Below are 11,228 nucleotides of genomic sequence, written 5' to 3' on the forward strand. Positions count from 1 at the left end.
TTGTCTCTACAATAAATTAAAAAAATTAGTCAGGCATGGTGGCGCATGCCTGTAGTTCCAGCTACTTGGAAGGCTGAGGTGGAACAATCACCTGAACCCAGCAGGTAGAGGCTGTGGTGGCCATGAGTGTGGCACTGCACTCCAGCCTGGGTGACAGAGTGAGACTCCAACAAAAATATAAAAATAAAAAATACTCTGTCTCAAGTATGTTGTTATAGTAGCACTAATAGAGACCATGTTATTTTAATGTGCTGTTAATTTTTGTTTTGATGATTCTAAGACTCTACGATGCCAAGCTATAAGTGGTTATGCATCTAATTTCAAAGAGTGGATATCATCAGGTTCTGAGATGCAGGGATGAGAGGTGTGGGTTTTGAAAAGTTCTGTGGCCTAAAATCCTGTAACAGGTGTAAAAATGCAAATGCTCTTCTGGGCCAAGCAGGCGGTATGTGGGGGCATCCGATGTGAAAGAATGGGGAATGTAGGGACTAGGAAGGGAGGGAATGTCTCATCTACAGGAAGTGATCCCAACTCGGCTCCCATGAACTACTGCCCCATGGTGGTAGGAGGTTCAGCAATCAGATCTCAAAGTCTTCAAGAGAAGTCCGAAACCCATTTTTAAATGTGAAATTACTCATTTTCACATACTGTAAAAACTGGCCATTTTTACATATTGGTAAAAATTGGCCAATGTAGTTTTTAAAACTTCAATAGTTTGGCCGGGCATGGTGGCTCACACCTGGAATCCCAGTACTTTGGGAGGCTGAAGCGGAAAGGATTGCTTGATCCTAGAAGTTCAAGACCCACCTGGGCTAGGCAACATAGTAAGACCTCGTTTGTCTCTACAATAAAATTAAAAAATTAGCTGGGAGCTGGATGTGGTGAATGCCTGTAGTCCCAGCAACTCCGGAGGCTAAAGTAGAAGGAGTACCAGAGCCCAGGAGGTAGAGGTTGTGGTGAGCCATGATTGTGTCACTGCACTCTAGCCTGGGTGACAGTGAGGCCCCATCTAAAAAAACCCAAAAAAGCCTTCAATAGCTATGTGGTCAGATGGTGGCTATGAGCTGCCATTTCTGGTGTGTGGCTTTGTGGCTAAGAATGTACACCTCACATCCGGTTGCCTGGGTTCAAACCAGAGCTGTTTTAGTGCCTGTGTGACTTCTAGGAGGTAACTCAACCTTTCTGTGACTCTGTTGTAGCAGCTGTAAATTGGTCATTTACAGAAAAGAGCCTCCAGGCCTCTAAGGATTATTATAAGCACTCAGACTATATTATGAGAAATCAAACTTGGGGAGAATGCCAAGGTCAGTATAACGGCCCCCATCGCTTGGCTCTCTGCCCTTCTCTGACCTCTTTCCACCAGTCTTCCAGCCTTGCTCAGCTCCAGCCTCGCGGCCCTGAGTGCTCTTCCACCAACATCTCAAGGCCTCTGCAATTACTATCCTGAGACAGCCACATGGCTCAGCTCACTCCTCCCCTCCTTTAGGCCTCTGCTCTGACATCACCGTCTCAGTGAAGTCTTCCTAACCACCCTACTTAAAATTACACACAGCCCCCCATCTTTCTTCCTTTTTCTCCACAGCATTTGTTACCTTCTAACATTCTATACATTTTACCTATTTTATTTAAATATCTGATTACAGTCTTCACCATCATAATGTCACCTCCACAAAGGCAGGGGATTTGTGTCCATGTTCACAGCTGTATTCCCAGCTCCCAGAACAGTGCCTGCCATCTTGTAGGTGCTCAATAAATCATTGGAGAATGAAGAAATAAGTAACAGCCCCCACCTAAGGATCCAATGTGACTGTCCGTATAAAGCACTTAGCCCAGGGTCTGGTCTGCTGTGAGCGCTGACTTAATGATGGCTATTACGGTAATTCAGGTTCTATTCTCCGAGATTCTCAGTTGCCAAGCTTCTATGAGTTAGCACATGTAAAGAGCCTCAGAACGAGGCTTGGCACATGGTAAATGCTCAGTAAATGGTAGCTATCATTATAATTAAGCTTCTATTTTCAAAGCAGACTTGGTGCCAAGCTTCTGTGGGTTGGTACATCCCCGCTCAGAGCAAGAGCACAAGTTTCGACCAGGCTGTGACGAGCTGGGCCTCTGCTACCCTCGGACCTCATCCCTATGACTCTGTCCTTGCTCATTCCCTTCTAGCGGCCTCCAGCCTGGAAAGCGTGTCCTCACTGATGTGCATGGCTGCCTCCCTCCCTCTTTCAGGTCTCTTTCGCCATCTCGGGGAGGACAATAGTCTTCCTTCCAGAGCTTTCTCCCTTTGCTGCTTTACTGTTCTCCACAGCATTTCTTACCATCAGCATATGCTAGATCATTTATTGTCTGTCTCCACTGGCAGCCTCCAGCCACCCTCATGTAAGCTCCATGAGGACAAGGACTTTGGTTTACTCACTGGTGTTTTCTCAGGACTTAGCACACAGCAGGTACTCAAGAAGCATTTGTTAAATGAATTAATGGATCACAGCCCCCACCTCACAGTTATTCTAAGAAGCTGATGATCTCATGCAAATTAAGTGCAGCACTCTGTAAGTGCTGGGAAAATGGCAGCTGTAATTATCATTAAGATTCTATTTTTGAAGTTCCTAGATGCACAACTTCTGTGAGTCAATATATATAAAGCCCTTGGACTGGCACCAGACACCCAGGAAGTGCTCAAGAAGTGTAGCTGCGATTATAATTAAAGTCCTCTTTGTGGAAGTTCCTAGGCAATGTGGCCGCCAAGCAGCAACTGTCCCCTACAAACTGCTCTGCTTTCTGAATGCTTGGTTAAACTGCCTCTTCCAGGTTCCTTTGCAGTTAGCTGCAATCATAGAACTAATGTCTCCACAAAGGCACGTCAATGAGAGCACCGAGTACCACAGGTAGGCCAGGGCTCGTAAGAGAACACGTGTACTTCGCCAGGCTCCCTGTGCTCTTCCACCAGTAGGACCCAGGCCACGGCCATCCAGTCTGAACCATGGGGATGACAACAGGGTTAAGGGATGACCTGGATCCCCAAATCACCCACACTGGATTATTATGTGACCAAGAAACAATGTTCTGTTGTGTCTAAGCCTTTACATCATGGGACCTATGAGTAAATACATGGAAACCACATTGAACACCAGCACTTAGTAAATATTACTCATCCTGCCCATAACAATCCTGAGGTTCCCCAAGGAGCCCAGAGGGATGGTGGGATAAATGCCCAGGTGCATGTCTCTCTGTCTCTCTCTCTCTCTCTCTCACACACACACACACACACACACACACACACACACACACACACAGAACCAACACACACAGAATTTGACTTTTATTCTGGCCTTCACATATCTACTGCTAAGACAACACAGATTGGCAGGACCCCAGCCCCAGGACCACCGTGACCACCCCAATTTCCTCAGCCCCTCCTCCCACCCCACCCTTTCTGCCAAGTTCCCAGGGCTGCCTACACCTCACCCCGCGCATGCAGCATGAAGTGCCCATGCAGCTCCCCCAGGCTGTCGAAGGAATCCTCGCACTCCGTACAGTGGTAGGTGCCCTCCTCCTCCTCCTCCTCCTCCCCCCCCTCCCCCCCCCGCCCAGCTGGTCGGCCCTCCCCAGCCCGAGGCAGCTCCTCCTCTTCCTCCCCAAGAGCCCTGCCTTCAGGAGCCGGTGCTTCCTGGGGGGCTGTAGCAGGGCAGCAGAGCCGGCAAGGTGGGGTTCCTGGCGGGGCCTCCCCAAAGGGTGAGCGGCCACAGAGCTGGCAGGGCTGGGCCGGGGGGCCTGGGGGCTGGGCTGCACGGGGGGCCCGGCGGGATGGGGCCCCCCGGCCTCCCCCAAGGCGCTGCTTCACCTTGTAGCCAGGATCATATTCGGGATCATCAGTGGTCTCCTCTTCCTCCTCCTCCTCATCTTCTTCCTCTTCAGAGTCGGGCTCGGAGAGAGTGTATTCTGAATCGGAGGAATGTTCCGGGCCTGTAGGGGAGAGTTGGGGAAAGACAGTGGCATCAGAGGACAGAGGGCAATGCCCAGCTGCCCCATCCCCGAGTTCAGACCTACCACACACTATGGTGGGGATAACCTGGGCACAGCCCTACCCCTCCCCTCTGATGAGTCACAGTGGTGCACAACGGGGCCTCGCAGACAGGAGATGCTCTGTATCTGTGTGTCCAGGAAATGAATGTCTTCAAGAACTGCGTGGGGGGAGGTTTAGGAAGGACAGAGCAGGAGTCGCCCAAACACAACAGCAACAGCATCCACTGCTATTTGAGGAGGCCTGCCCTCTCATATTAACCTACTGAACCCTTACAATAACGCTCGGAGGGAGGCACTGCCACTATCCCCAGTTGATGAGCATGGAAACTAAGGCACAGGGCAGCCAGGTAACTTACTCACCTCTGGTCCACAGCTGACATGAGAAACTAAGTATCGGGGTGGCCTACAGTGAATCATGCTAGGGAGGCAGATATTTGAAACAGCATTTCGGTAAACTAAAGCATACAAGCACGTATGTATCTTAACACGTATGGCTATACAGAGAGTTAAGTGAATTAAAATATTAATTGTAAGTATAGACACATTATTGTAATTTCAAGGTATGAAGGACATGCCTAGGACAAGTTTAGGCTTAAAAAGAAAGGGTCAGCCGGGCTCGGTGGCTCAGCCTGTCATCCCGCGCCTTTGGGAGGCTGAGGTGAGTGGATTGCCTGAGCCCGCGGGTTGGAGACCCGCCTGGGCAGCGAGACCTCATCTTTACAATAAATCAAAAAATCAGCCGGGCGTGGTAGCGCGCGCCTGTAATTCCGGCTACTCGGAAGGCTGAGGCGGAAGGATCGCCGGAGCCCAGCGGGTCGAGGCTGCGGTGGCCGGGAGCGGCCACTGCACTCCAGTCTGGGTGACAGAGTGAGACTCAACTAAAAAAAAAAAAAAAAAAAGAAAGGGCCAGTGCGGTGGCTCATAATCCCAGCACTCTGGGAGGCCGAGGTGAGAGGATTGCCTGAGGCCGCAGGTTTGAGACCAACCTGGGCAACTTGGTGAGACCTCATCTCCACAATAAATAAAAAATTAGCCGGGCATGGTGGTACATGCCTATAGTTCCAGCTACTTGGAAGGCTAAAGCGGAAGGATCGCCTGAGCCCAGAAGGTCAAGGCTGCAGTGGCTGGGAGTGTGCCACTGCCCTCCAGCCTGGGTGACACAGTGAGAATCCTACTCAAAAAAAAAAAAAAAAAAGAAAAGAAAAGAAAGGAAGGCCAGGCACAGTAGCTCATGTCTTTAATCCTAGCACTTTGGGAGACCGAGGTAGGAGGATCACTTGAGCCCAGAAATTCAAGACCAGCCTGAGCAACATAGTGAGCCCTCATCTCTACAAAAAATTTAAAAATTAGCCAGGCGTGGTAGTGCACGCCTGCAGTCCCACTTAGAGAGGCTGAGGTGGTAGGATCACCTGAGCCCAGGAGGTCAAGGATGCAGTGAGCCGTGAAAGCACCACTGCACTCCAGCCCGGGGGACAGAGACCCCCCAACTCAAAATAAAAATAAGCAAAAAGGGAAAAAATTTAAAGTAAAAGAGGGTGACATCAGCCATCATTACAGGGGTGAACACACAGCAATGGCTGGGTTCAGGGGAGTCCCCATATCCACAATGTGGAAAATACCAGCTTCTTCAGTCACAGTGGCAGGACCCTGCCCAAAAGCATCTCACAGGACCACAATGCCTCGCCTTGTGTCCATGCTGGCTCCCCACCTCAGTTTCCTCCAGAAGCCCAAAGGGGTCCTTTCATCACCAAGCCAGGGCATCCTGTGCTCCACCTTGCTGCCATCTTCACAGGGACCACATGGCGCCCTCTCTAGCACTTCTGACCTCATCTTCTGCCCTTGTCAGCCACCCTGGGCTCCTCATCTTCTGGCAACACCCCAGGCACACAACTGCCTCAGGAACTTTGCCAGCCTTTCTGCAATGGACCAAGTTCGCTCTCTCCCGCTCCACTTCTCTGTTCAAGTGTCAACTTCTCAGTGACACCCTAACCACCCTGTCTAACCAGCAGTCCCTCCCCTGGACGCCCTGTACCCCTTCCTTGCTTCATTTCTCTCATCTTCTGCCTCATTTTACACAACAGTTACTTGTGTGTTTCTTTATTGACTGTCCCCAAGAGCAGGGAGTTCTCTGGTTCACTGTTGTGGCTCCACGATCTACAGCATTTTCTTTGTGCAAAGTGCTCAGTACTTTTTGTGGCATGGATGTCTCTGCAACCATCTGAAGGCTCTTCTGAAGCCTTCACACACACTGCTCCCTCTGCTGGGAATGTCCTGCCCCTGTTTTTCCCATCACCCTTTAGGACCCAGGAAGCGATCTTCTTTGGTGAGGCCATCCCAGACCACCTCATCCAGGCTTCCTACTGTCAGGCTTCCTACTGTCCTCCTGCTGTCCTAGCATGAGAAAAGGTTTTCACTACATCACCAGTCCGGAACGGGTTGTAAGTCTTTGCTGAACATCCCTCCCTGCAGCTCTGTCTCTCTCACTGGTTCCTGTCCCTGTCTTACCTCCCTGCCATTTAACAATTGTTTCCTCAGGCCTTGGTGTGGGCGGTCCTTCTGCCTGGAACACTGTTCCCTACTCTGTCCATCTGGCGACCTCATACTCATCCTTTGGGACCCAGCACAAGTTCCATCCTCTATGAAGCCACCACCCTCATGCCGCCAGCTCCTGGCCAGAGATCTCTTCCCAGCTCTCCCTGCTCCAGGACCTCCCTGTCACTGGCCTTGAGGCTGCAGCCAGCTGGGTCCCAGTATGTCTCTCCTATCAGACTGGGAACTCCTCAAAGGCAGGCCTGGCCTCCAGGTTCCTAACTCTGTCTGCCCTGCAGAGGACATGTGGACCAGTGGATGACAGCGGCCCCAAGGTGCTGATCTCTCTGCCCCATGTCTTTGCTCTGCTCCTCTCCCACCTGGGTGACTCTTTCCTTCTTCACTTCTCCAGGCAAACCCCTGCCCCTCTTTAAGGCCCAGTTCATGCCACCTCATCTATGAAGTCCTCCCTGACTCCCCAGGTGGTCAGTGTCTCTCACATCTGGGCTCCCCCACCCCATACCAGCCTCCATCACACCCTGGGCAGTGACCATGTCCCCACACCCTGACTGTGGGCTCCTCGAAGGCAGGACACGGATCTGACCATCTTTGTGCCCCAGCAATGCTGAGCCTGTGTCAGCCTCAGGAGACACCTGCTGAACGGCTGCAAAACAGAGAAAACACCTCCAGCCTCAGGCCAGAGCCCTTCCACTCTCCTCCCACCTCTGACTTCATACTATCCACCCTCCAAATGTCTTCAGTGCCCACTGTGACTTCACGCAGTTGGCCTGTGACACAGGCCACGTCGTCCACAGCTACCAGGTCTTTTATGTCTACTGTAACTTCCAAGACCACAAGCCCTTTCACACCCACCATGCCTTCTCCACCTAAGAGACCTTCAAAGCCCGGTATGCCTCTGGCATCCAGTGGACCCTCTACGCCCACTGTGGCTCCTATGCTTCAAGGCTCCTTGAAGACCACCAAATCAGCAACGCCTGGCATGTCCTCGGTGCCTGCGAAGCCATCAACATCCCCCAACACACCTATGAGCCCAAGTAGCTCCAGGTCCACCAAATCGACAAGCACTAAGAGAGCCCCTTCTAACCAGTCCAGTAGCAAGTCCCGAGTCCACAGCAAGGCAAGAACACCCAGGAGAGTCAGCACCGACACCAGGGCCAGCACCGACACCAGGGCCAGCACCGACACCAGGGCGAGCACCGAGAGCAGGACCAGCAAAGCCAGCAAGGCCAGTGGCTTAAGACGCCACCAGCACAGCCGGGGTAGAACACCTGGCAGAAGGGGAAGCCGCAGTTCTAAGAGGTCAGCCAGCAGGGCCAGCACTCCTGGCAGTATAAGAACTCACGGTGCCAGACCAAGCATGGGCAGCAGGGCAAGAACTCCTTCCTCCCTGCAAAAACAGAGTAGGGGAAAGAGCTACAGCCGGTCTAGAACCAGCAACAGGGAAAGGAGTCACAACCAGCCTAGAAACATGAGCAGAGAGAAGAGTGGCAGCCCCCCAGGAACCTCAGGTATGGGGAAGAGTTCCAGCCTGGCTGTAGTCCCCAGTAGAGCAAAGAGTCATAGCCTGACTAGAATCTCCTCCAAGGAGAAGGGTTGCAGCCAGTCTCCACCATCTTCGAGGAAGGTGAAGAGCTACAGTCAGGTGATGACCCCCAGGAGGGAACAGAGTTACAATCCCACTGAAGTGTCCAGCAGGGTCAAGAGTTATAACCAAGTTAGCACTCCCAGCAGGACCCAAAGTGACAGCCGGTCTAGCTCCCCCAGCAGGACCCGAAGTAACAGCCAGTCTAGCACCCCCAGCAGGATCCGAACTCACAGCAGGTCTAGAACCTCCAGAAGGGCAAGAAGTCACAGTCGGAAAAGGACTCACAGCAGGGCGAGAAGTCACAGTCAGGAGAGAAATCACAGTAGGGCAAGAAGTCGCACTCGGAAGAGAACTCCTAGCCAGATAAGAAGACATAGTCAGTCTAGAACCAACAGCAAAGAGAAAAGCCAAAACCAATCTAGAACCCCCAGAAGAGAAAGAAGTCACAACTGGTCTAGAACCCCCAGTGAGGAAAGAAGTCACTGCCAGTCTAGAAGCCCCAACAAGGAGACAGACCAAAGCCAACCTAGGTCCTCCAACAAAGAGAGAAATCACAAACATCCTAGAAGCCTCAGCAAGGAAAGAGATCACAGCAGATCTAGAACCTCCAGTGAGAGAGTTCATAGCCGATCCACATTCCCCATCAAGGAGATAACACGAAGCCAATCTACAACCCCCAGCACGGAGAGGGCTTGCAGCCAATCTAGGACCGCTAACCAAAAGAGAGGTCACAGATGTCCTAGAAGCCTCAGCAACGAGAGGGATCAGAGTCGATCTAGAACTCCCAGCAAGGAGAGAGATCACAGTCAATCTAGAACCAACAAAAAGAGAGGTGACAGACGTCCTAGAAGCCTCAGCAAGGAGAGAGATCACAGCCGATCTAGAACTCCCAGCAAGGAGAGAGCTCACAGCCGATCTAGAACTCCCAGCAAGGAGAGAGCTCACAGTCGATCTAGAACTCCCAGCAAGGAGAGAGCTCGCAGCCAATCTAGAACCTCCAACAAAGAAAGTGGACACAGGCGACCTAGGAGCATCAGCAAGGAGAGAGCTCGCAGCCGATCTAGAACCTCCAACAAAGAAAGTGGACACAGGCGACCTAGGAGCATCAGCAAGGAGAGCGCTCGCAGCCGATCTAGAAACTCCAACAAAGAAAGTGGACACAGGCGACCTAGGAGCGTCATCAAGGAGAGAGATCACAGCCGGTCTAGAACTCCCAGCAAGGAGAGGGATCACAGCCGATCTAGAACTCCCAGCAAGGAGAGAGCTCGCAGCCGATCTAGAACTCCCAGCAAGGAGAGAGCTCGCAGCCGATCTAGAACCTCCAACAAAGAAAGTGGACACCGGCGACCTAGGAGCATCAGCAAGGAGAGAGATCACAGCCGATCTAGAACTCCCAGCAAGGAGAGAGCTCGCAGCCAATCTAGAACCTCCAACAAAGAAAGTGGACACCAGCGACCTAGGAGCGTCAGCAAGGAGAGAGATCACAGCCGATCTAGAACTCCCAGCAAGGAGAGAGCTCGCAGCCGATCTAGAACCTCCAACAAAGAAAGTGGGCACAGGCGACCTAGGAGCGTCAGCAAGGAGAGAGATCACAGCCGATCTAGAACTCCCAGCAAGGAGAGAGCTCGCAGCCGATCTAGAACCTCCAACAAAGAAAGTGGGCACAGGCGACCTAGGAGCGTCAGCAAGGAGAGAGATCACAGCCGATCTAGAACGCCCAGCAACGAGAGAGCTCGCAGCCGATCTAGAACCTCCAACAAAGAAAGTGGGCACAAGCAACCTAGAAGCGTCAGCAAGGAGAGATATCACAGCCGATCTAGAATTCCCAGCAAGAAGAGAGCTCACAGCCGATCTAGAACTCCCAGCAAGGAGAGAGCTCACAGCCAATCTAGAACATCCAACAAAGAAAGAGGAGACAGGCGACCTAGGAGCCTCAGCAAGGAAAGCGATCACAGTCGAACTCCCAGCAAGGAGAGAGCTCACAGTCAATCTAGAACCTTCAACAAAGAGAAAGATCACAGATATTCTAGAAGCCTCGACATGGAGAAAGATCAGAGCCGATCTAGAACCCCCAGCAAGGAGAGAGCTCGCAGCCAATCTAGAACCTCCAGCAAGGAGAAAGATCCCAGTCACTCTGCAATCCCCAGAAGTCCCAATTGGAAGAGATCCCCTAGCACAACAAAGCATCCCAGTCAGAAGAGAACCCCTAGCAAGACAAGGAGCTACTCCCCATCAACAATTCCCAGTGGAGGCCAAAACTTAAGCCAAGATGAGAGTCAAGCCAGTGTCACCACCTCTAAGGCCACCTCACCTGGGGAAAGGTCTTCATCGTCTTCTTCCAAACTGGCATAGCCCCCAGTCTCAGCTGGCTCACGGGTCTCTGTCATGGCCGGGGGAGGGGACAGGAGACAGGAGCAGAGCAGCAGCTGAGCAGTGTCCCTCCCCAGCCAGGTCTCCACAGTCACACCTCTGGCCAGAAGTTCTTCTTTAATACAGGATGTTGGCAGGTAGGGATGCTGGACATGGGGAAGGAAAGGCCTGTGGTGACTCAATAAATTTTTACATAGCACCCATCCCCACCCCAAGCCCAGTTGTGTGCTCATTGCAGGGGGTGAGGCAAAGGCATCCCCAGCTCTGTCCCTGACTGCCTATAGGGCCTTGACTGCAAGCCCTGCCCCGATCTAGTCTTAATTTCCCCATCTGGGCAACAAGGCTGTCCTGTTGGATTTTTAAAAATTTTTTTATTTATTGTAGAGAAGAGGTCTTGCCAAGTTGCCTGACTGGTCTTGAACCCCTTGACTCAGGCAGTCCTCTCACCTCAGCCTCCCAAAGTGCTGGGATTACAGGCATGAGCTACTGAGCCCGACTGCCTTCTGGTTTTTTTCAATGGGGTAGGGAGAGGTGATATTTGACAGTAGGCACTACCATGGGCACCAATCACAACGAGAGTGGAACAGGAGCTACTGCCAGGCATTAATCCTTTAGTTGTCGGGCCGTGGAGAAGTCTTGGACTAGGGGAGTATCCAAGTGGCAGGTAGGAACTAGGTGTGATGACTCACACCTATAATCCCAG

General features: G+C 51.9%; 2 protein-coding genes across 4 annotated transcripts in view; one reads left to right on the forward strand and one right to left on the reverse strand.

The window, feature by feature from the left end:
- Positions 1–11,228, reverse strand: part of ZNF428 (zinc finger protein 428) — a 34,977-nt gene that overhangs the window by 19,245 nt on the left and 4,504 nt on the right. Inside the window, exons 2-3 of one of the 3 annotated variants that reach the window (XR_002481521.1) lie at positions 10,467–10,671; positions 3,368–3,960 (exon numbers count right to left, since the gene is read on the reverse strand). Coding sequence is in view for 2 of the 3 variants with exons in the window: in XM_008051228.2 (XP_008049419.1) it covers positions 3,452–3,960; positions 10,467–10,758 (801 nt within the window). In the remaining variant the exon portion in view is untranslated. Of the gene's footprint in view, positions 1–3,301; positions 3,961–10,466; positions 10,759–11,228 lie in introns of those variants that run through there. The other 2 variants (XM_008051229.1, XM_008051228.2) reach the window with 2 other exon arrangements.
- SRRM5 (serine/arginine repetitive matrix 5) lies at positions 7,379–10,507 on the forward strand. The gene is made up of 4 exons (XM_021709197.1): positions 7,379–8,284; positions 8,357–8,643; positions 9,211–10,050; positions 10,261–10,507. Exons 1-4 carry the CDS (start codon positions 7,379–7,381, stop codon positions 10,505–10,507), a joined length of 2,280 nt encoding a protein of 759 aa, XP_021564872.1.

Source organism: Carlito syrichta, unplaced genomic scaffold, assembly GCF_000164805.1.
Source record: "Carlito syrichta isolate Samal-C Ts95f unplaced genomic scaffold, Tarsius_syrichta-2.0.1 Scaffold169151, whole genome shotgun sequence".
Lineage (NCBI taxonomy): Eukaryota > Metazoa > Chordata > Mammalia > Primates > Tarsiidae > Carlito > Carlito syrichta.

Coding starts and splice junctions, on each gene's coding strand:
- SRRM5 (XM_021709197.1), top strand. CDS start 7,379: ATGTCTACTGTAACTTCCAAGACCACAAGCCCTTTCACACCCACCATG. Junction 8,285..8,356: donor GGGTCAAGAGTTATAACCAA/GTTAGCACTCCC, acceptor AGTAACAGCCAG/TCTAGCACCCCCAGCAGGAT. Junction 10,051..10,260: donor GCTCACAGCCAATCTAGAAC/ATCCAACAAAGA, acceptor CCAATCTAGAAC/CTCCAGCAAGGAGAAAGATC.